The sequence below is a fragment of the Pongo pygmaeus genome, chromosome 6 (assembly GCF_028885625.2).
Source record: "Pongo pygmaeus isolate AG05252 chromosome 6, NHGRI_mPonPyg2-v2.0_pri, whole genome shotgun sequence".
Classification (NCBI taxonomy): Eukaryota; Metazoa; Chordata; class Mammalia; order Primates; family Hominidae; genus Pongo; species Pongo pygmaeus.
The window spans coordinates 9,101,298-9,126,349 of record NC_072379.2 but is presented as its reverse complement, the minus strand read 5'-3'; the positions used below and the strand labels follow the sequence as shown (position 1 = coordinate 9,126,349).

Below are 25,052 nucleotides of genomic sequence, written 5' to 3'. Positions count from 1 at the left end.
TAGAAGAGAATTCTTCCACCTGATAAAGGGCATCTATGAAACCCATGGCTAACCGTACTTAATACCTTTCCCCCTAAGATCATGAATGAGACAAGGATACCTCTCTCAGCACTCCTATTTACCTATTAAAACTAAGAAATGTATTCAGAAATATTTGAAGATAGAAGGTCAATATACAGAAATAAACTGTATTTCTGTACATTAAAATATACAATCCAAAAGTGGAATTAAAAAAATTGTATTTACCATAACATCAAAATATTAGTGATACACTTATCAGGAATAACATTAACAAAAGTGCAAAACCTAGACTCTGAAAACTACAAAACACTGTTGAAATAAATGAAAGAGTATCTAAATAAAAGGAACCACCACCCGTGTTCACAGATTAGAAAACTTAGAAAGGTCAAAATGGCAATACTTCTCAAATGGATCTGCAGATTTAATATATTATCATAATCCTAGCTAGATTCTTTGTAGAAATTGACAAGTTGATTTTAAAATTGATTTGGAATTGTAAGGGATGCAGAGTAGCCAAAACAATGTTGAAAAACAATCAAGTTGCAGGACTCATACTTCCCAATTTCAAAACTTACCACAAAGCTCTAATAATCAGGACAGTGTGATACTGGCATAAAGATAGAAGTATAGTTCAACAGAATAGAATTTACAGTCCAGAATAAATCCACATGTCTCTGGTCCACTGAATTTTGAGGAAGGTGTCATGATCATTGAATGGGGACAAAATCGTCTTTTCAACAAATGGTGCTGGGACAACTGGATAGCCAAGTGTAAGAATAAAGCTAGGCCCTTACGTCACACTGCATATAAAATGAAAATCAAGATGCATCGAAGACCTAAACAGAAGAGCTAAAACTATACAACCCTTAAAAGAAAACCAAGGGGGCAAATCTTCATGACCTCACAATTGGCAATAGATTCTTAGATTTGATACCTACAGGATAAGCAATAAAAGAAAAATACGCAAATCATGCATCATCAAAATTAAAGTTCAAAGAAGTTCAAAGAAGATACAGTTCAAAGAAGATACAGTTCAAAGAAGATAAAGTTCAAAGAACAATATCAAGAAAGTAAAAAGACACGTATAGAATGGGAGAACAATTTTGCAAATCATATGCCTGAGAAGGAAGTTGTATGTAGAATATGTAAAGAACTCTTACAAATTAACAAAAAGAATTCAGCTGTATATGGGCAAAATACTTGAACAGACATTTATCTAAAGAAGACATAAAGATGGCCAATGTTGCTCAATTTCATTGGCCATTAGAGAAAAGTAAATCAAAATCACGATGAGACCAGTTCACATGTAGTAGGGTGTCTATAATTTAAAAAAATGAGAAAATCAAGTGTTGGCAAGAATGTAGAAAAATTAGAACCATTATACGTTCCTGGTAAAATGGTGCAGCTGTTGTGGGAAACAGTTTAGAAACTCCTTAAGAAGTGAAACATGGAATTACTACTATAAAACGCACCAATTCCACTGCTGAACATACACCTAAAAGAAGAAAAACCAAGTATTCAAACATAAACTTGTAAACAACTATTCACAGCAGCACTATTCACAATAGTTGAAAGGTAGAAACAACACAAATGTCCACCAACTATGAATGGATAAGCAAAATGCAGCATATCTTTTTTTTTTTTTTGAGACAGGGTCTTGCTCTGTCACCAGGCTGGAGTGCAGTGGTAAGATCTAGGCTCACTGCAACCTGCACTTCCAGGTTCCAGCGATTCTCCTGCCTCAGGCTCCTGAGTAGCTGGGATTACAGACGCCCGCCACCACGCCTGGCTAATTTTTGTATTTTTGGTAGAGACAGGGTTTCACCAAGTTGGCCAGGATGGTCTTGATCTCTTGACCTTGTGATCCACCCACGTCGGCCTCCCAAAGTGCTGGGATTACAGGCGTGAGCCACTGCACCCAGCGCAAAATGCAGCATATCTATACAATGGAATATTATTTGGTCATAAAAAGAAATGAAGTACTGATCCATGTTTCAACATGAATTAACTTTGAAAATGTAATGCTAAATGAAAGAAGCCACTCACAAAAGACCACATATTATATGATTCAATTTATATGATGTGTCCTAGATTAGGCAAATCTAGAGACAGAAAGTAGATTAGTGGTTGCTTAAAGCTGAGGGGTGTTTTGGGGCTGTGTGCAGTTGCTCACTCCTGTAATCCCAGAACTTTGGGAGGCCAAGGCAGAAAGATGGCTTGAGGCCAGGGGTTCAAGACCAGCCTGGGCAACATAAAAAAGGTGAGGAAGGCAGGGCACAGTGGCTCACTTTGGGAGGCTGAGGTGGGCAGATCATGAGGTCAAGAGATAGAGACCATCCTGGCCAACATGGAGAAACCGTGTCTCTATTAAAAATACAAAAATTAGTTGGGCGTGGTGGCACATGCCTGCAGTCTCAGCTACTCAGGAGACTGAGGCAGGAAAATCGCTTGAACCTGGCAGGCGGAGGTTGCAGTGAGCCGAGACTGTACCACTGCACTCCAGCCTGGTGACAGAGTGAGACTCCGTTTAAAAAAAGAAAGAAAGAAAGAAAAAAGGCCAGGTGCAGTGGCTCACACCTGTAATCCCAGCACTTTGGGAGGCTGAGGCGGGCAGATCATGAGGTTAGGAGTTCAAGACCAGCCTGACCAACATGGCAAAACTCCGTCTCTACTAAAAATACAAAAATTAGCCAGGCGTGGTGGCATGCACCTGTAATCCCAGCTACTCGTGAGGCTGAGGCAGGAGAATCACTTGAATCCAGGAGGTGGAGGTTTCAGTGAGCCCAGATTGTACCACTGCACTCCAGCCTGGGTAACACAGCCAGACTCTGTCTAAAAAAAAAAAAAATGGTGAGGAAGATTGGAAGGGGATGATGGTTAAATGGTGTGTGGCTTCTGAGTTTACAAAAAATGTTCAGAAGTTTACAAAAATGTTCAGAAGTTAACAATGGTGATGGTTGTGCATATTTTTAAATGTACCAAAAACCATTGAATTATACATTTTAAGTGGGTGAATTATATGGTATGTGAATTTTGTTTTCGATAAAACTGTTTTTGAAAATTAGATGAGCGAGAGAGAAATAACATAAAAGTCCACATACATATTAAGAGTAAAAAGGGATCCAAAAAATCCAATTTTAAAAGCTTCTTCATATTTTTCAGAAAGGGATCTTGTGGGTTGTTGAGAGAATCCAAGTTCACTCCAAATAATGTGCCAGTGATTACATCCATGGTGTAGGCCCCAAAGAAACTGAGTAGAGTAAGACATGGAAAATTAAAACCAGCATCTCTTTACCTTCCTTCTGCTATACACACAGCAAGAAGTGCTCTGCCAGAGCAAGACAGGTGAAAACCCACACACAATCAGAACAACCTGCTGCATCATCTCCCATCATACTCATGAGGCATTTATTGGGTACCAGTAATGCAGCTGGCCCTGTGCTGGGAGTGATGGAGACACTAAGGTGAGTTAGACCCATCTCTGAGCTCAAGGACCTCAGTCATAGGGAGACACAGACCCAATAATCAGACAATTACAGTAGTCTGTGTTGAGTGTGGATGGTAAAAGGTGTGTCAACACTGTGTTTCTGCAGGACAAGAATAAAATAATTAACTCTTTCTCAGCCAATCAATAAATTTAACATTGCCAGACCCCAGAGTCTATGCCCAGAGCTGATGTCTCTTCAGCACTTTATAGAACAGCCATGCCCTGTTCAGACTTGCTATGAATGTCATGTCTCTGCTACACTCCCTGATAAGGCTCCTGAAACACCTGCTTTTCCCCAACTCCTGGGATCTGAGGTTGCTCTGAGGGCAGATTATTTTTGTAAAAGTAAGAAGTAACAGTGATATTGATTAAAGGAATAATAGATCACTCCAAAGTTGATTGGGGTATCCCATAGCTGAGTGACCACGTGTCCCCAGTCTGCCCAGGACAGGCTCAGTTTACACATGTTGTTCCAGCATAATTCAAATTACATTCCAGTTCAGACAATAAACCATAATAGCATTGCCCTAACTATAGCCTTTATAGAGTCTTTTAAAATTTAAGATTGGAGAAATTAGAAGCGGTGGGAAGGTTTAATATTTCATATTTTGGTGGTATCCTCAGCAAAATAATGAAGGGATTGAAGTTATTCCAATTTCCTCATTGTAACTTTCCTGCCCCAGTCACTACCAGCCAACAGCTGTCAAACACCTTCCCCTCCCACCACTCCATGACGTCTATGCTCAAAACTTTAGTACGATCAGGTTTTTATTTTTTCTTTCTACACAATGTATTATTCTTTTGGAATATCCAAGGGGACAATGTAACAGATAAGTTATTCCTGGCTCCTGTGCACAGGGGAGAAGATCCTTTTGTCTCAGCTTCCTAGCTTTCTTTTGTGGGCAACACCATATTGGGTGGCCTATTGGAGTTGCAACACCACAGCCCTGCTTTTGTCCGGTCACTGGAGTAACCCAACAGTGGGAATATCAGCTCCACTGCAGGCAGCTGGAGGGGCTCATGACAGCTCAGAACCTCAAGACTGTGCTACTTACTCTTTCAAGTTGATGGACTTGCTGTTCTCTGCTTCCTGCCTCAGGCTTCTCACCAACATATCTCCACACTGGGAAATGATGGGGACCATCTAAAACACAACACCACCCATAGTTAACTATGCAGACTCGAGTCTCAGAAGGACATGGCTTTGCCCAGCATGGAACAGTAAATGATATTTTGTAATGACTCACCATGTCCTCTAGGACATAAATAGAAAAGACCACCCCCCCGCCCCTTTTTTTGAGACAGAGTTTCGCTCTTGTTGCCCAGGCTGGAGTGCAATGGCGCGATCTTGGCTCACTGCAACCTCTGCCTCTAGATTCAAGCAATTCTTCTGCCTTAGCCTTCTGAGCAGCTAGGATTATAGGCATCTGCCACCATGCCCGGCTAACTTTTGTATTTTTAGTAGAGTTGGGGTTTCACCATGTTGGCCAGGCTGGTCTCAATCTCCTGACCTCAGGTGATCCACCCACCTCAGCCTCCCAAAGTGCTGGGATTACAGGCATAAGCCACCGTGCCCAGCTGAAAAGACCCTTTTTAGAAAGCTCAAACTCAGTGGACTACCCATTAAAAAGGAACTATGATGATACTTACTACCTGTCTCCAGATTCATCCTTTAAGTTTCTAATTATAAATCACCTTATTTTCTTACTTCCTTGAATTTTACACTGGTGAAAGCTGGAGATAGCAATGTTCGTATTCTCTTCCATTCTTCATCTTCAGCAAAACTTAAGGCACTTTTCAGAAATCCCATTGGACCTAAAGGCTTGAGTTCAAAGTAGAAGCAGTTTGTCCTATGTAAGTTTTAGAGATCTCCATAGTTGTAGAAAATGTGTTAAACAGGCATCATGAATTTAACAAATATTTAGTAACTATCTACTGGGTGGCAGGCTCTATACTAGATGCTCGATAAAGATTTATCTTGAATGTGTAGCCTCCTGTAAGCATATAGAAGGGGGATGGTGGAATTGAGGCAAATGGTGTGGTTTCCAGTCACTATATCCCAGTTTCCTTTTAAATGCATGGTTTCCACATGGAAGAGAACCAGTTCTTCCAGTAGACTAGATGGGAACAAGACCTAGCATCTCCTCCAGCATTGTGCAAAGCAGAAAGGGATTGGTGACAGATAGGCAGGTCGCCTTAGCAGATTGTACATTGCCTCAGAGCAGCTCTGTCTTTAATACACCTATAGCATGAGAAACTTGACAAAGGGGTAGTTTGATTTAGTGAGTTTTGAAAAAAAAATTAGTAATAAGTAAAAGACTAAGAATGCACTTTGAAGAAACAATGCAATTACATGAAAAGTCCCTTTCTTTTATTTTTCCCCCCAGGATTAGAGGAAAAATAAAGAAAAGAATGCTATTTCCCAACTTGGGACAGGCCTATCAGTCCAATAGCTTGAAACATTCTTCCATCTTTCAAAATTGTATTTTAAAATGGATAATTTCAATGCTTATTAATGATAAACCTGGCAAGCTAGGAAGAAAGAGAAACATCCTCAGTTTGATATTCTGAAAAACAAGGGAAAAATACATACAAAAAACCTTCAGCTAAATCATACTTAATGGTGAAAAAATGAATGCTTTCCTCCAAGATCAGAAACAATACAAAAATATCCACTCTCGCCATTCTTATTCAACATCATATTGGATGTCTCAGTGCAATAGACCAGAAAAAAATTAAAGGCATACAGATTGGACAGGAAGAAATAGAAGAGCTTCTATTTTCAGATGACACAAATGTCAGAGTAGAACCTCTCTAGGAATATACAAAAAGACTTCTAGAGCTAAAAAGCGAGTTTCAGCAAGGGTGTAGAACACAAGATCAACATGCAAAAATCAATCACCTTTCTACGCAATAACAATGACTATCTGAAAATACAGCAAAAATATTCCATTTACATGTCAATGAAAATGAAATACTTTAGATGTGAATCTAACAAAACATGTACAGGATCTCTATGCTAAAAATTACAAAACGTTGATGAAAGGACTAAAAGAAAACCTAAAGAAATGGAGAGGGATACTATGTTCATGTTTTGAAAGACTCAGTGTAGTAAAGATACAGATTTTCCCTAAACCGACCTATAGGTTTAATTCAATACTTATAAAAATCTCAGCCGGTTTGTTTGTAGACATTGACAAGCTTGTTCTGAATTTTTATGGAAAGGAAAAGGGGCCAGGCGTGGTGGCTCATGTCTGTAGTCCCAGCACTTTGGGAGGCCAAGGCAGGTGGATCAACTGTGGTCAGGAGTTTGAGACCAGCCTGGCCAACATGGCGAAACTCCATATCTACCAAAAATACGCAAAATTAGCTGGGCGTGGTGCTGCATGCCTGTAATCCCAGCTGCTTGGGAGGGTGAGGCAGGAGAATCGCTTGAACCCGGGAGGCAGAGGCTGTAGTGAGCCGAGATCATGCCACTGCACTCCAGCCTGGGCTCCAGAGCGAGACCCTGTCTTAAAAAAAAAAAAAAAAAAAAAAGCAAAAACAAGAAGAACTAAAACAATAAATAAAGTGGGAGGAATCCCGCTACATGATGTTAATAGTTACCGTACAGCTACTATTGTCACCACAGTGTGGTACTGGTGGAGGAATAAACACAGTGATCAATGGGACAAAACAGTGAATGAGAAACAGATGCGCAGGTTAGGTGTGGTGGCTCACGTCTGTAATCCCAGCACTTTGGGAGGTTGAGGTGGGTGAATCACTTGAGCCCAGGAGTTTGAGACCCGCCTGGCCAACATGGCAAAACCCCATCTCTACTAAAATACAAAAATTAGCCGAGCATGGGGGTGCACAGCTGTAATCCCAGCTACTTGGGAGGCTGAGGCACAAGAATCACTTGAACCCGGGAGGCAGAGGTTGCAGTGAGCTGAGATTGCACCACTGCACTTCAGTCTGGGTGACAGAGCGAGACTCTCTCTCAATTAAAAAAAAAAAGAAAAAGAAGAAAGAGATGCACAGAAATAAGCTCAACTGATTTTTGACAATTGTGAAAAAGTAACCCCATAGAGGGAAAGTAATCTTTCCAAAAATGGTGTTGGAAAAATCGCACAGCCACAGGACACGGAAAGTGAACTATGACCTAAACTTTATATCTTATGCAAAAAATTAAGACAAAAAATTAACACAAAATGTACCATAAACTTAAATGTAAAGCATTAAAGCATATAACTTTTTTTTTTTTTTTGAGACTGAGTCTTGCTCTGTTGCCAGGCTGGAGTGCAGTGGCGCAATCTTGGCTCACTGCAACCTCCACCTCCCGGGTTCAAGAGATTCTGTTGCCTCAGCCTCCCGAGTAGCTGGGACTACAGGCACGCACCACCACGCCTGGCTAATTTTTGTGTTTTTAGTAGAGATGAGGTTTCACCATGTTGGCCAGGAAGATCTTGATCTCCTGACCTCATGATCTGCCCACCTCGGCCTCCCAGAGTGCTGGGATTACAGGCGTGAGCCACTGCGCCCAGCCTTAAACCATATAACTTTTAGAAAAAACACCAGTGACAAAAGTGTGCAACGGGAATAATTTTCAGACTTACAATAAAAGCACAATCTATAAAAGAAAAATGGATAAATTGGCTTGCTCAAAATAAAAAAAAAGTTTTCTCTACTATAGACCCTGTGAAGAGGAAAAGACAAGCTACACATTGTAACAACAGGAGAATACCAGCAGGGAGCCTCCTGGTGATAGAACAGATCTGTACATATTGTACTGATAGTCATGCAATTGTACACATGGGTATATTTGCATAATGCTACACACACACATATACACCCACACAAATGAGGACACATAAAGCAGGAACTCAGAATACGTTCTGTGGATTGTGTCAATGGCAATTTTCTGTTACTAGAGTGACAGAAGTACACTGTATCTACAGTTAAATAAGACATCACCATTGGGGGAAACAGGAGGAAGTACAAAGCACTTTCCTGTCCATTTTTTGGGCAAGTTTCCATGAATATATAATTATTTAAAAATAAAAATTTGATTAATACATTTAAAAATATAGGCCTACCATCCGGTTTGTGAAGACAGAGTAACATTCTTTCACTAGCACTGTTTTGATCATGTCGGGATCCATGATGACCAGCATGGGCTGTTGCCCCTCATACAGCCTGTGTGGGGGAAAACAGAGCTGACTAAACCGCGCATGTCGGATTCTGCAGCTGGAACCACACCAAGGAATCCAGATTTTGATCCTGACATTCCATCATCCATACTTGCAGTTGTGCAATACAAAGCAAAGCCAGCTCCAAGGTCAATTAGGGTATGACACAGGGTAAGATTCTCGCCACAGAAGCCACTTAAGCCTTCTTAAGTGTGATGTGGCTGAAACAGTGAAGGGTGATGTGGCTGAAACAGGAAAGAGATTGAAAGACAAAAGAGCTCTTCAAAGAGATCATGGTTAGAAATAACAGAAGCATTTGTTACATCTAGGTGGTATATACTTGGACATTCCCTATACCATTCTCCATAATCTTTTGTATGTTTAAAATATTTCATTATAGGCTGGGTGCAGTGGCTCACACTTGTAATTCCAGTACTTTGGGGAGGCCGAGGTGGGTGGATCACTTGAGGTCAGGAGTTTGAGACCAGCCTCGCCAACATGGTGAAACCCCATCTCTACTAAAAATACAAAAATTAGCTGGGCATGGTGGCTCACGCCTGTAATCCCAGCTACTTGGGAAGCCGGGGCAGGAGAATCACTTGAACCCGGGAGGTGGAGGTTGCAGTGAGCCCCCAGGCTGGGCAACACAGCAAGACTCCATCTCAAAATATAAAATAAAATAAAATAAAATAAAATACAGTTATATGATCCTCTTCATTATTTTCTTTAAAAATACTGTCTCCTTTTATCTTCTTGTTAACCAAAAAGTGACAGAGACAGGAGCCTTGATTAATAGTTTCCTTTAGCCTAAGTTTGAGAATACATCTGGGAAGAACACCAGCCTCTGTGACCTGTGTTTTTTCTAAAGAGAGTTTTGGAAACTTCAGAATTTAAAGGAGAAAGAGCAAGCAGGAGAGAGAAGAAGGAGAGTGTGTAGGTAGTGAGGCAAATGGTCACATTCTTGTGAGGCTCTGAGAAGTGCTCAGCAAATCGCATTTTGCATGTGAAAAGAGGGCATAGAGGAAAAAGTCAGTTATATATTTGTATTGTGATAAAGAAATCTCCATTTTTACATAAGATAATGCAAACATGTGAAAACAGAGAATAGAGGCAAAGTCGATTACGCATTCAACTCGGATTGGGTGGAGGGATAATTTCTTGGTCTTGTCCTTGTCCTGTGCCTGTCAAGGTAAACTGGAAATTGACGTTGTCAAGGTAAGTGAGATTCAACAGAACTTAGTTTTAAGGGCTGGTTCATGGAGGGAAGGAGGATATGTATCTTAAAATATTTAGGGACTCATAAGGAACGTCCTTGTGAGAAACTTATGAGGGAGGCCATCTGGGGAGATATGTGGCCTTCTATCATTTTGGGAATCTGGCTTTCTTATGAGGTTATGACACAGCATTGTGAAATTACAGCTATATGATTTGAACTAAAGGAAGGCAGTATTGCATGACTCAGTTTCCAACCATAACTTTTCATTTTGGCATCGTGAGTTTGGTCAGATTTTTGCTCTTAATTTAGTCAAGATAACTTTTTTTTTTTTTCATAAAGGACCACAGTATGTTTTATTATGTAAAAAGTGTTTACACTTTTGTACGAAAAGTTACCATAAGCAAAGTTAAAAGACAGGAAAGAGACTAAGAGAAGATATTTGTACAAGGATTAATATAGAGAATCTATAAAACTTCTATAAATGAAGGATTTACTTGATAAGTGAGAAAAGGATATTAATAAGCAATTCATTGGAAATGAAGTCTGAATTATTAGTAATATGAATGAGTAATTGACAATGATAAGCATGGGAAGTTCCTCAGTATTGGTAGACATCACGAAAATGCAAACTAAAAAGATGCCATTTTAATTAAAATGGCAAAAATTACATTTAAAAGCATAGATTGGCAAAGATAGAGGGAAAGGATACTTTTTTATATAGCTAGGGAGATTGTAAATTAATAAGGTTCCTTTGCAGAGTTAGTTTGGCAGAAAATGGGCATTAAAAAAGATAACTTTTAAGGATAGACATGACCATTTTATGTCCTTTAGAAAATTTGATCTTTTAATTAATTGTTTAGAATAAAAGGTCACTAAAATTTTAAATTTAGAAGTCTTAATTCAAAGGCTCCCACTATTTTGTCATTGACAATTAGAATTTCTAATGAAATATTTATTATAATAGCACATAGAGAGAGAGAGGCTGGGAAGGTGGCCTTGTTATGAAAGAAAACCTCGTAGGTAGTAGCCCTCAGAGTATGTGTCAGATCCTTTTCTACTCTTCCCTAGATTCAGACAAGGGAAGTTCTGGTAAGTCCACATTAAAATGTATCAAATTTGGGAGGCTGAGGTGGGAGGATCACTGGAGCCTGGGAGGCAGAGGCTACAGTGAGCCAAGATGGTGCCACTGCACCAACCTGGGTAACAGAGTGAGACTCCATCTCAATTAAAAAAAAATGTGTAGGCTGGGTGCGGTGGCTCATACCTGTAATGTCAGCACTTTGGGAGGCCAAGGCAGGCACATCACCTGAGGTCAGGAGTTCGAGACCAGCTGGCAAACATGGTGAAACCCTGTCTCTACTAAAAATACAAAAATTAGCTGGGCGTGGTAGTGAGTGCCTATAATCCCAGCTACTCAGGAGGCTGAAGCAGGGGAATTGCTTGACCCTGGGAGGCGGAGGTTTTAGTAAGCCGAGATCGCCCCATTGCACTCCAGCCTGGGTGACAAGAGCAAGACTCCATCTCAAAAAAGAAAAGTCTCAAAGAAATATATTTTGGGTTGCATATTGATTTTTCTTAACTGGCTGGGGTTTCTAGAGGGGAAAATTGACATTTTGTAGCTGTGGGAATTCCAGTAAACATTAGAGGGGGCCACGAATTGGTAAAATCTGGTGGAAGGTAGACTGAAACTCAAAACAGAAAGTTATCACACAATTTACCTAGGGTCAAGATCTCCAAGCATAAGCGGAAGTTATAGCTAGCTGACAATAAATCTTGACCCTCAGCTACCAAATTCCAAAATGAAAAGCCACATCAGCTCCTTACGTGGAGATGGATCTCAAGCTAAAAACTGTTCATCGTTAGGGAAGCAGAAAACTCACCTTCCTTGTTGGAAGTAAGTAAAAACTCCCAGAAAGGAGCTCTATGGCAGAAGAAAATTCAGGTCTCAAGCAACATTTTGTGGGAGATCAAGGATCTCTAGAAGGAGAAGCTCCCAGACCTCAGCACATGAGCCAATTGGTTAGAGTGATAAAAAGCTCTAGCTGGTTCTATCACACTGATGGGAAAATTTCTGCGGGCTGAGGGCCAAACTGCACTCAGTGAACCCCATTGTGATCACCAAGGTGTTAACCAAAAAGTGACTGAGGCAGGTGTCTTGATTGATAGAGGTTTATTGAGTCAAAGCTTGAGGGTACACCTGGAAACACATGAGCCACAGGGGTAGCTGTGACCTGTGTTTTTCCAAAGAGGGTTTTGGGAACTTCCGAATTTAAAGAGGTTTTTAACCAGCAGGAAGGAAAAAAGGGGGGAAAGAGTAGGCAGTGTGGCAAATGATTACATTTCTGTAAGGCACCAATTAGCTCTCATCAAATCTGCATTTTACATGTGAAAAGACAGAGTAGAGGAAAAAATCAATTATGCATTCATGTTGTACTCAGAAAATCTACATTTTACATGAGATATACATGTGAAAAGAAAGAATAGAGGAAAAGTCAGTTACATATTCATCTCAAGGTAGGTGGAGGGATGATTTCTGGTCTTGTCCTTATTCTGTACCTGTGATAAGCTGGTAATTTACATGATCAAGGTGTGAGACAACAGAACTCAATGATAAGGCTGGTTTATAGGGCAGATGTGTAGAATTCCATGTGAGCAACTTGTGAGGGAAACCATCCAGAAAGAAATGTATCCTTCTATTGATATAGGAGCTAGAAAAAAATTATTTAGGCAGATAGTGAGGGCAAAGGGGTCCTCAGCAAGGCTTCTCTCATAACAAAAAGCAGCCCCCCAAATCATTTCTTTTCTAACAAAGAGCAGCCTGAAAAAATCAAGCTGCAGACATCGATAAGCAAGCTGGAAGTTTGCACGGGTAAATGCTGGCAGCTGTGCCAATAGAAAAGGGCTGCCTTGGAAGTCGGTTATGTTCAACATGGAGGCCCCATCTTCCCTTATCTTTGTCACCCCATTTACAGTAAAAAAGCAGGCAACATGGTGCCAGCCAGGTAGAGAACCATCTACATAATAAAAGATTAGGGTGGGGCAGCCAACTTCTTCACGTGTTATGCAAACAGTACACCTAGTCCTAACCAGTTTTTTATGTGCTATGCAAATGACACACCTGGGTCCAACCTATCTTTCATGCCCTATGTAAATCAGACACTGCCTCCTCAAGCTCATCTATAAAACCTCCTGCACTTTACCGCAGGTCAGAAGACCCACTGGGGACCCCCTCTCTCTGCAGGAGAGAGCTTTTCTCTTTCTTTCACCTATCCAACCTCTGCTCTTAACCTTACTCCTTGTGTGTCCGCTGTAGGGAGACCCCCTACATCTGTGGGACAACAAACCTCAGGTATTACCCCAGACGAGTGATGCCATATTGCTATTGTTGTGGGAATGTGGCTTATGTATGAAGCTATTACCCAGGGTTGTGAAATTACAGCTATCTGTCTGGGGAAAAAAGGAAGGCAGTAATGTATGACTTAATTCTCAGCTCAATTTTCCCTTTGGCATAGTGAGTTTAGGGTCTCAAAGATTTTATTTTTGTTCACATACCGAATATGCATAGAGTTTCCTACGACACGCATATTCCCCTTGCAATGCTCAATTCCCAGATCATCTTTTTCTTTTAGATAGCCTCTCTCTGTTTGTTACTTAGGTTGACAAGAGTTTTATCCAAACAAACTCTGGGCTGAGATTGTTCTCTCTGCAGTATAATAACTCAACATAGCAACAGCTCTATCCAATGCAAGTTTCCAGAATACTCACCCCCACATTTCTCCATATTTTTCATTACATTCTCTGTCAAATTTCCAAAGACCCTGGCAGAAGAAACAAAATACAATTAAATGATTATTTCAAATGTACTGAACGCTACATTTAACCAGGGCAAAAAAGTCAAATCCAGTGACGTTAGGCTTGGTACCATTTACTGGCAGTTAGAGGGAATCTTTTTTTTTTTTTCTGCTGCCCAGGCTGGAGTGCAATGGTGCGACCTTGGCTCATTGCAACCTCTGCCATCTGGGTTCAAGCTCTTCTCCTGCCTCAGCCTCCCAAGTAGCTGGGATTACAGAGGCCTGCCACCACGCCCAGCTAATTTTTATATATTTAGTAGAAATAGGGTTTCACCATGTTGGCAAAGCTGGTCTCGAACTCCTGACCTCAGGTGATCCTCCTGCCTCGGCCTCCCAAAGTGCTGGGATTACAGGCGTGAGCCACCACACCCAGCCGGGAATCTTATTCAGAGACCTCTTAGGGAAAAGGAGAGAAAATAGAGAAGATATTTGAAATGGAGAACTTAAAGTCACTTTTAAATTTTCTCTAACTAGTGTAGATATCGAATGACTTACTTTTGTCTATGAACACTAAGCAACTCATTGTCTTTCTGATGTGTTTTCATTTCTGCATATGTTGTCTCTGCAATCTCATAAACCCCTGAATTATCACCACCATGGGAACATAAAGAAACTGAGGCTGAGGGAAAGTGAGTGAGTGACTCAAGGGAATATGCAATCTTTTATCTCCTCGTTCAGCATCCTTTTCATTTATCTCTTGTGTTCTCTCTAGAATTCTAGCTGAATTAGAAAGTCAAAAACATCAGGGACCACTTTTAGTCTAGCAGATTTAAATAAAAAGTCCCAGGCATTTTGTTGAGTGAGAAAATGAGTGAGTGGGCAAATGACAGAGTGGACTCACTTTCCAGTTTTCCAGCTTAACACATAATAAATGTGTTATTTATTATCTAGAATAATAAATAACACATTTTTTATGGGAAATGCCACCTCTAGATGTCAGACACAGCACAATACTCACTCAGAGCTTTCACTTCTGACACTTAAAAACAAACCTTCCTGCTTCCTTGTTTCAGTTTTGATGTTCTAACTAGGCAACATATGGCCCAGGAAATGTGGATTTACTAAAGGATCGATCTGGGAAATATGAAGAGAAAATTATTGCTTTTTCGGGGGGTAAAAAAGGATGAAATTCTTAAGTGGTAATTTTGCAATGAAGGCCTCAGTTGGGAGAATTAGAATCTGAAAAACAAGCCTCAGGTCTGTAAGACAGAAAACCTGAGTCAGAGAGAAACCTGTACACAGGCTTTCTTACTGGCCGTGTGGACATTCACTTGTGACTTTCCGTCATGGCCCCAGGCCCCTGGTGGAGCATCAGACCAGGGTAGCCACAAGGCTCAGTCAAAATTCGTAGACTATGAGACACATATTACCTCCTGTTTAGATAATTAAATTTTGAATAAGTTTGTCAAATTATCCCCTTTCTAGTATTTTGTTAAGTAATTTTGCCTTTCTTTAAAAAAAAAACAGAACTCATTTTGTGGTTAAATATCTGAAGTTGATGGACAGCCACCATATTGTCTTCATTATAAGCACTCCTTGCTCAGGCTCACTCATAGGGTGCTGCCTTTGAAGAAAAGCAGCACCTTCTTGTTCTTCTTCTCAAATCTGTAAAATACATCCTGGGGAGAAGAAGCTGGAGCACAACTTTGGAACTACCTGCAGGGAATTTAACAGTTCTTGAGAGAATTCAAGTATGTGCAAATTATCCAGCGGTAAATAGCTGCCTAGTGAACTGAATTTTCTTTTTCTGTTTTTTTTTTTTTTTTGAGACAGAGTCTCGCTCTTTCAGCCAGGCCAGAGTGCAGTGGTGCTATCTCGGCTCATTGCAAGCTCCGCCTCCCGGGTTCACGCCATTCTCCTGCCTCAGCCTCCCCAGTAGCTGGGACTCCAGGTGCCCACCACTGCGCCTGGCTAATTTTTTTTTTTTTTTTTGTATTTTTAGAAGAGCCAGGGTTTCACCGTGTTAGCCAGGATGGTCTCGATCTCCTGACCTCGTGATCCGCCCGTCTCGGCCTCCCAAAGTGCTGGGATTACAGGCGTGAGCCACCGCGCCCGGCCAATGAACTGAATTTTCAAAGCTGTCCAGGAGGAAGGAAACAAAATGTTACTAGAGCTCTTGCTGCAAACAGGAAAGTTTGAATCTGGTACATGATGCTAACAAGCCACTACTGGGGCTCCCATTTCCCCATTTCTGCTTTTCTCTTAATACTAAGGGCAACTGTACCTTCTCAGAAATCTGCACAGTGCAAAAGGAAAATCCTCTTTATGGTTCGCAAAGTCTGAACATCAAGTCCTGAACGTCCAGTGCTGATCCCCCAGATATCTGTGCCGTGCAATTGAGGCAAACCCAAACCCCCTGACCATTAACATGAGAGTCCTGGTGTAAACCTGACCCTGCTCTGGGTGGAGCATACACACCATTTCTGAAAGTGTAAAACATTCGAACTTCCTCCTGAGGAGGAGCATTTTTACTGATAGGACTAAGCTTGGGTTTGCATCGATAAGAAGCAAAAGAGGGAGCTCAAATAACACTTACCCTAAGGTAGAACAAAATAGTTCCCAGAAAAGGCAGAGGGGTTGGCCCAGGAATTCCCAGCTTCTTAAAAAGTTTATGTGAATGGGTCCCATAGCTATAAAATAAAAGAGAAAGCCAGGTTACAGAAATTGTAACTTTATAGATACGGGGTTGGCCAGACATTACCTCAGGAACTGGAATGTTCAAGGGAGGGAGGTAACATGGAGGCGATAAATAACAACAGAAACTCTAACGGCAATAATTACATTTTATAGCAGGATTTTAAGGAATCAGAGAGACTGATGGGGTTCAGGAGGATATTTATTAATTATTTAGGTACACTGGCCCAGTCAGATGAACATCCAAAGGAATGAGCCTCACTTTCTTCCAAGCCTGACTCTCCGGATGCTCCTGACTCTGCCTCCTGCCTTATTCTGGCCAAAGACAGGTATACTGGCACATACGGGGATGGACATTCCCTTTCCTCAGGTGGGGCCTGAATAATTGATTTCAGCTGAGGCTTTGGGGATTCCTGCAAGCTTGGCTCTAGTCACATCTCAGAAGCTGACTAGTCTACGCACAGCTGAAGCTAAGAGTACCATCTCCGGATAAGTAAATGTGGATACAATTTACAAGCCTAGTTATAATTCTGTCAGTACTGATTGTTTTGTTGTTACATTATTACTGCAAATGCTGCAAATGTCTATGCCCAGAGGAAGGTTTGCCACACCCATGTGTAGTGTAAGCATGTTTCTATTACATACACTAATGTTGTTACCATTTCTGCCTACACTAAAAGGGGAGAAATCTCTAGAAGGATGCCCACACTGTGTACACACTACCTGGGTAAGGAATACCATAACTACTATGAATGTGCAGGAACCAAGTTAGGAACCTGCACATACAACCAGACCACCTATTCAGTCTGTGACCCAGGAAATAATCAGCTATATGTATGTTATGACCCTAAGCTCTTATCCTGTGAATTCTGGCTTGAGGTACATATTAAATCAGAGGGAGAAAAAGAAGGAGAGCTTATAGCTCAAACTGAAGAAGCCCTTCCCTCCTATAAAAGGCCTCTTTCCTTGTATTTTGATACCTACCATGCTGCATATGTTCATAATCCTAAAAAACCAGAAGCAGTCTGCAATGGTTTGACACAAGAGAGGCTTATCAGCAGCAGTCCTAAACATCTGTATGGAGAACGACAAATCGGATGCCCAGACTGTAACATTAAGTGGTCTACACTGACACAGCTCCAACACCTATATTCAGGGAAGACTGTTCTGCCAAGCAGTATGTCAACCAAACCAGATTGCAAGACAAAGACATGCAATCCTTTAAATTTTACTATCTTAAAGCCAGAGCTACCTTTTTGGTCTACAGGACAGACAGCACTATTAAGAGTTGATAGACAAGAAGCAGGCCTTAGAATTCCACTACTGATTGTCAAAAAGACTAGAAGAACTCAGATGTGTCCAACTCTGCAATTCCGGGTTCATAAGTCATTCTATAAGCATTTTGATCAGCCAGTGCCCGAGCTTCCCCTATCAACCAAAAACTTATTTGCTCAGCTAGCTGAAAACATGGCTGGCAGCTTAGGAATTTCCTCATGCTATATATGTGGGGGAACTAATATGGGGGACCAGTGACCATGGGAGGCAAAGGAATTAATGCCACAAAATAACTTCACTTCGCTTAACTCTACCAGTGAACCAACAGCCTCAGCCAGTGTTTGGTTGTTAAAAACCTCCATAATTGGAAAGTACTGTATTGCCCAATGAGGAAAGGCTTTCACAGAGGCAGTAGGAGAAACAACCTGCCTAGGGCAACAGTATTATGATGAGACTAAAAACAAAACTCTATTGAAGAAACACCCAGAACAACTCCTACTTACCAGATCGAAACCTTTCTCTTGATTCTCTACTCTAAGCCACACTTGGCATTGGCTAGAGGCTGCAAATGCTTAGAAAGCACCCTCTGGCCTATATTGGACCTGTGGAGCATGGGCATATCAGCAACTGCCGGCTAAATGGACAGGGGAATGTGTGTTGGAAACAATCAAGCCATCCTTCTTTCTAATTCCTCTAAAGCAAGGGGAACTCTTAGGATATCCAGTTTATGATGAAAATAAAAGAAGAACTAGAAGAGGCATAATCACAAAAATAAACAAAAATATCAAAAAAGATGTGGACATAGGAGACTGGAAAGATAACAAATGGCCTCCTGAAAGAATCATTAAATACTATAGGCCAGCTATCTAGGTGCAAGAAAGGTCATGGGGGTACTGTACCCCAATCTATATGCTCAACTGCATCATAAGGTTGTGGGCAGTCCTTGAAATTATAACCAATGAAACATCAAGGGCACTAAATTTATTGGCAATACAAGCAACACAGATGAGAAATGCTATATATCAAAATAGGCTGGCTTTAGATTACCTCAGCCTCAGAAGGAAGAGTATGTGAAAAATTTAACTTAACCAATTGTTGCTTAGAAATCGATGATAATGGCCAAGCTGTCATGAAAATCACAGCCAGAATGCACAAGTTGGCACACGTTCTAGTTCAGACTTGGTCCAGGTGGTCCCCGGATTCCTTGTTTGGAGGATGGTTCTCAGCCTTTGGAGAATTCAAAACCCTCATTAGTGGGTTCTTGCTTATTTTTGGCATTTGCCTCATCCTCCCTTGCCTTTTACCCCTGTTTATTAGGAGTATTCAGTCAACTATAGAGGCAATAGTAGCCTGACACACTACCACACAGTTGTGGCATTAACCAGATATCAGCTGCTGCCGGTAGAAGAAAAAGCTCAGCTCCATGAGGAGGTGGCAAATAGTGGTGCTTTCTATTAACACCTCTGTTATAAAAAGCACCAAAGGGGTCAATGGAACAGGAATTAAAAGAAATTAAAGAGTGTGTAAGAAGAAACTCAGTTGTATATGAAAAAAATCCAACTTCCCCTGAAAAAGAGAAAGAGCTGGAGTCTTTTAAACACTAACTGCCTGTTTTTCTGAAGCTAGTGAGCCTTATCTCTCCTCCCTTCCCAGGCATTGCGAAGACCCTGTTTCCCTAGCTGTGCAGCTGCAAGGTCACTAGACAGATAAACTCAAGTCGCAAAACATGTTTTTCTTTGAAAAGTAAGAAATGATGTAATGCATGTCTCAATCGAATAACTGTGTTTGTTTCTCACTTCTCTAGTATGCTTCCCTCTGTACAGATCTCCCCCCACCACAAAATGCTTAAAAGGTAGCTTAACTCTTTGTTCAGGGCTCAGTCCTCTGGATGTTAATCCGACTGGGCTGGTGCACCTAAATAATTAATAAATATCCTCCTGAACCCCATCAGTCTCTCTGATTCCTTAAAATCCCACTACATTTCAATCCTCATCTTTTTTGCTGCCTCCTCTGTGAGACCCAAAAAAGTCACAATGATTAACTAAAAGCAGCTGAAGTCAGCATGATCCCAGTGCTAGAGTGAATGCTTAATAAATGTTCCCAAATTTGAGTGCTCTTAAGAGGTTCAGGCTGGAATTCTTCCAGGGCATTTCATTCACGTATGTCTATTTAGTTAATTGATTCTTTCCTGATTTGGAAATTCTCTTTCTAGGTGTATTAGTCCATTTTCACACTGCTATAAAGAACTACCTGATACAGGGTAATTTATAAAGAAAAGAGGCTTAATTGACTCACAGTTCTCCATGGCTGGGGAGGCCTCAGGAAACTTACAATCATGGTGGAAGGTGAAGGGGTAGCAAAGCAAGTATTACATGGAGGTAGGAGAGACAGAAAGACAGACAGACAGAGAGAGAGAGAAGAGGTGCCACACTTTTCTTTTCTTGTTTTGTTTTATTTTTTTCTATTATTATTATTATACTTTAAGTTTTAGGGTACATGTGCACAATGTGCAGGTTTGTTACATATGTATACATGTGCCATGTTGGTGTGCTGCACCCATTAACTCATCATTTAGCATTAGGTATATCTCGTAATGCTATCCCTCCCCCCTCCCCCCACCCCACAACAGTCCCGGTGTGTGATGTTCCCCTTCCTGTGTCCATGTGTTCTCATTGTTCATTTCCCACCTATGAGTGAGAACATGTGGTGTTTGGTCGAGGTGCCACACTTTTAAAACCATCAGATCTTGTGAGAACTCATTCACTATCATGAGAACAGCATGGGTGAAACCACCCCTATGACCCAGTTCCTCCCACCAGGTCCCTTCCTTGACGCATAGGGATAACAATTCAAGATGAGATTTGGCTGGGGACACAGAGTCAAACCATATCACTAGGCAAAAAAGGCGAGGGTTTTTTTTTCATCTTTTGAACTGATAATGAGTTTGTTCATCACTACATCCATTGAATTACAGAGGGTCACTGAGACCCTTTGCTGACACCTTCTTTCCTGTTTTCTCAGAGGTGTTTATGCTTTTCCTTCCCTCTAAACCCTGACCTTGTTTTAGGATCTGGCCATTCTTAAATATTCCTGCACAGAGAAGCTTTGGAAGAATCATAGTGTTCTTATTTCTATGCAATGACAACCATATTCAAGGCTTCCATTGGCTTCATAGAAATGTAAGCACCTTCCAGCTACACCCAAATCTCTGTGGTCAGATGATTTGATTGATATAAATTATAGTAAATGTGATTGACCTATATGTTCTCTGAATGGCACCATACAGAGGAACCAATGACTAAAGAATAAATTTCAAGGCCATTCCTCCTCTTGTGCAATCTGGCCCTCCAACTGGTGATCCTTACTTGATAAGCACAATGCCAGTCATGCTCACTTTTTTTTTTTCTCAAAATGATCAGTCACACAGCAGTCAGTTTACTGCTTCTGTACATCAACTATCTCTGCGGGAAAACCCATTAAGTCTGGTGCTCCTTACGGCAGGCCTGCCTGCAACTCATCTTTGATGGGTTATGTGTGAACTCCATCAATTGCAGGTTCTGGATCCTTGCAGAACTTCCCACTCTGGTGCTACTGAGGGATGGAAGACTGGAGGAAAAAGAGAGGCTGCATCCCACTGATGTAACCATGCAGCTGCTGGTGCCACAAAGTAGGCCTCATAAAGGTAAGTTAGGAAAGTGTGGCTGAAAACTATGGTGTGCATAAATAGTTTTAAATGCCCCATATGTGCTTTCAGCTGAAAGAGAGGTCTTCCAAAATTCAGGAACATTTCTGTTGATAGAAAAGTTTCACTGTGCTACATAGCATAAGTAACCATAAAATATTCCAGACAGTTGAATTAGAAACTTGATTTCTCTTCTTTATAGGTTAGCTTTTCTTAGATCCTAAATATTCGGTACAAATAAATAAATCTTATAAAATGTGATAAAGCTGAAAAATTGCATGAAGAGAATGTGTTTGAAGGACCCCACAGTGGCACCCTGGCCAGGCCCAGCTGTTAACTTGATTCCCTCTGTGGGGATCTTTTCCTACTCACACATCAAAAATAACCTCTCGGGTTTCCAGTTGTTTATAATCCATTATCTGCCCATGCTAAACTCTGGTTGTTAGTCTAGGTAGATCAAAACTCATAGTCAATCAGAAAGCATCCCCGGGATTGAATGATGTCAGTAAACACTCTTAGTAACAGAAATTGGAAGTTGAATGAAGAGGAGGTGGATAATGTTTATTTACTCCTTCAATGGATCTGTGTAACATCTGTAGGGTCAAGAGAACATTCCTCTATGGAGGTTTGATATCTGAGTCTGAGAAATGAACTAACAGTAGATCAATTAATAGGAGATAATCCTTATAAATTTATCCCATGAATATGCATGGGAGCCTTGAAAGATATGATACTCAAAGAATGGCCTGATGATTGAAGCTTAAATAGCATTCTGAGCTACAAAAATGTAGTATCTTCTGATGGGGAGTGGGTGACACAAGATATGAGACAGTGAGGGGAGAAAAAGCATGATAAACAAAAGTCATCTTATTATAATGTCTGTCAGGCATCAGTGCTCCAAAGAACAAGTATTATCAACCTTTAGTCTCCCTTTCTGTGAGCTAATATTCTTTTTTTTTTTTTCTTTTAGACTAAGTTTTGCTCTTGTTGTTCAGGCTAGAGTGCAATGGTGCAATCTTGGCTCACTGCAACCTCTGCCTCCAGGGTTCAGGCGATTCTCCTGCCTCAGCCTCCTGAGTAGCTGGGATTGCAGGCACCTGCCACCACACCCAGCTAATTTTTGTATATTTAGTAGAGACGGGGTTTCACCATGTTGACCAGGCTGATCTTGAACTTCTGACCTCACATGATCCACCCACCTTGGCTTCCCAAAGTGCTGGAATTACAGGTGTGAGCCACCACGCCTGGCCCTGCTAAGATTCTTTTTGATGAGATTATAGGGAGGGGGCTCAAGAGCATTGCTTTTTTTTTAGGAGGACCTTCCTTTAGGTATGAGAACTTCAGAGAAAGCCCCTCCCTATATTTCAGGAGAAATAGCAGGGTTGGGAGACAGGAGAACATAAGAGTTAGCTTGGTTCTGAGGCCTTTCTGAGACCTTTCAATTTCCTCTGGTTCAAAGTCCTCAACATGCCTAAGTTCCATATTTTGGGGTTTCATTTTTGGAGCCCCAACTTTCCCCTGTCATAAACTTCCCTAGAAAATGTACATACTAAAGCTGAGTTGATGCTTGTGGAGAGGACAATTGAATTGGTAGCTGAGTCGCAAGGGATCACATTAAACCGGTATAAATCAGTCTCACACTCCTAGCAATGTCAATCCAGTTAAACAGCTGTGCCTCATTTCAGGAGGTGGTGTTACAGGTCTGCTGTCATGAAAGATAGGTCTGTATATGGTGCAGTTAAACAGGTACTTAATAAGAGGTCATTGTACCAAAGCAAAAGAAGACCAAAAGTTAATCATTTAGCAGACTAGTTTCTGAGTTCATAGGGCAGCCAGATAAAAAGATTTCTACATGTTGGTTTTGAAACAGCTCCAGTTGGAGTAGAGGTAGGCAATGGTGATCTGACAGACTTTTTTTCTCTCTTATAGCTCCTTAGGGCCAGATCTGAAAGAGTTTAAGTTGTTGCAATTTCTCTGGAGTCTGCTCTATCACAAAGAATTCTGCAAAAATCACAACCCTTCCTGCCTTTGTGGACCAAACCAATGTATTTCTTAAATGTATTTCATATCTCATGCCTCCCTAAAAGAATAAAACCAAGCTGCACCCTGACCACCTTGGGTACATGTTCTCAAGACCTCCTGAAGGCTGTGTCATGGGCCGTGGTCACTCATATTTGGCCCAGAATAAATCTCTTCAAGTATTGTACAGAGTTTGTCTCCTTTTGTTGGCAGCATGTATTACTCTTTCTCTATTACAATTCCCCTGTCTTGATGAATGGGCTCTGTCGAGGCAGGGGGCAAGGTGAATCCCTTGGGTGGTTACAGTTAAAATCCATACAAAATTTTACATGCATGTGCACTAGAGGCCCAAAATATATGAGACTAAAATAAGGACTGAATGATTAAAGCTTAAATAGCACTGTGAGCTAAAAAGCGGGGAGTGGCTTCTGATAGGGAGTTTCTGACACAAGTTGTGGGAAGGTGAGGGGAGAAAACACATGATGAACAACGGTTATTTTATTATGCAGATAAAGTCTCTCAGGTAGCAGTGCTCCAAAGAATAAGTATTATTAAACTTTTTCTCTTTTCCTGTGAGTTAGTTTTCTGATTGATGAGATTATTTGGAGAGGCTCAAGACAATTGCATTCTTTTTGGAAGATCTTCCCTTAGTCAGATAAGAGAACTTCAGAGCAACCCTGCACTTCAGGAGGGAAAGAATGGGGAATGGGTAGACAGAAGAGGGTCAGAGGTTCTGAAGGCATTTGTGAAGTCTTTCAGTCTTCTTTAGTTCAAAGTACTCAGTATGACAAAGTTTCATTTTTTTTTTTTTGAGATGGACTCTTGCTGTGTCGCCCAGGCTGGAGTGCAGTAGTGCAATCTCGGCTCACTGAAACCTCTGCCTCCTGGGTTCAAGAGATTCTCCTGCCTCAGCCTCCTGAGTAGCTGGGATTACAGGTGTGCACCACCATGCCTGGCTAATTTTTGTATTTTTAGTAGAGAAGGGGTTTCACCATGTTGGTCAGGCTGGTCTTGAACTCCTGACCTCGTGATTGGCCTGCCTCCGCCTCCCAAGTGCTGAGATTACAGGCGTGAGCCACCGCGCCCAGACTAAATTTTACATTATCACATGTTGTATTAGGAGTCCTAACAGATTAATAATATTTTATGTGTTCATAGTATTTGGCACTTAGGTAACTTCCCCTCCGTTATCTCTTTTATCTTCAAAACAAATAAGAAAAAGATGGGCCCAATTAGCACTTCAGGTCTTAGAGTTAAGAGCAGACGCGCCTGCATAGTTACTCACATATAGAGGAGTACCAGGCTGGTAGCCACGAGAACCCATGTTTCCATGGCAAAGTTTGGAATGAGATCCATCACCAGTTTTCTTTTTCAGCTCTGTCTTCTGAGTTTTTCTTTCAGCTGTGTGCTGCTCTTTGCTGGGCTGTGCATATATAGGGTTTTGTTTCTCTGCCCAGAGGTGATTTAGTTAATGTTAACAGTGATATTTATGTGCTGGAGAAGGAGGTGGGTCTACAGCGGCAGCCAGTAGAAAAGCCACTTATGCTACTCCTCATATGGAGGGATTTGAGTACCCTTTTCAAATTGACAATTGGCAAATAATTATGGATGTCCTTATTTTGGCCTCCTTTGATATCCTATTCTGTGAACAATCAGTAAACAAATCAGTCACTGCTATTGGTAAGCCCAAAGGTTATAG

The 25,052-nt window shown here is 41.1% G+C and overlaps 1 protein-coding gene across 2 annotated transcripts in view; it reads right to left on the bottom strand.

The window, feature by feature from the left end:
* Nucleotides 1-24,831, bottom strand: part of LOC129041701 (cytochrome P450 3A43) — a 38,536-nt gene extending 13,705 nt beyond the window's left edge. The window contains exons 1-7 of one of the 2 annotated variants that reach the window (XM_054497202.1): nt 24,639-24,831; nt 16,280-16,373; nt 13,658-13,710; nt 8,584-8,683; nt 5,217-5,330; nt 4,564-4,652; nt 3,123-3,271 (exon numbers count right to left, since the gene is read on the bottom strand). In XM_054497202.1, the coding sequence (XP_054353177.1) occupies nt 3,123-3,271; nt 4,564-4,652; nt 5,217-5,330; nt 8,584-8,683; nt 13,658-13,710; nt 16,280-16,373; nt 24,639-24,709 (670 nt within the window). In that variant the 5' untranslated portion in view covers nt 24,710-24,831. Of the gene's footprint in view, nt 1-3,122; nt 3,272-4,563; nt 4,653-5,216; nt 5,331-8,583; nt 8,684-13,657; nt 13,711-14,017; nt 14,140-16,279; nt 16,374-24,638 lie in introns of both variants that reach the window. The other variant, XM_054497203.1, reaches the window with a different exon arrangement.
* Between the last annotated feature and the right edge of the window lie 221 nt (nt 24,832-25,052).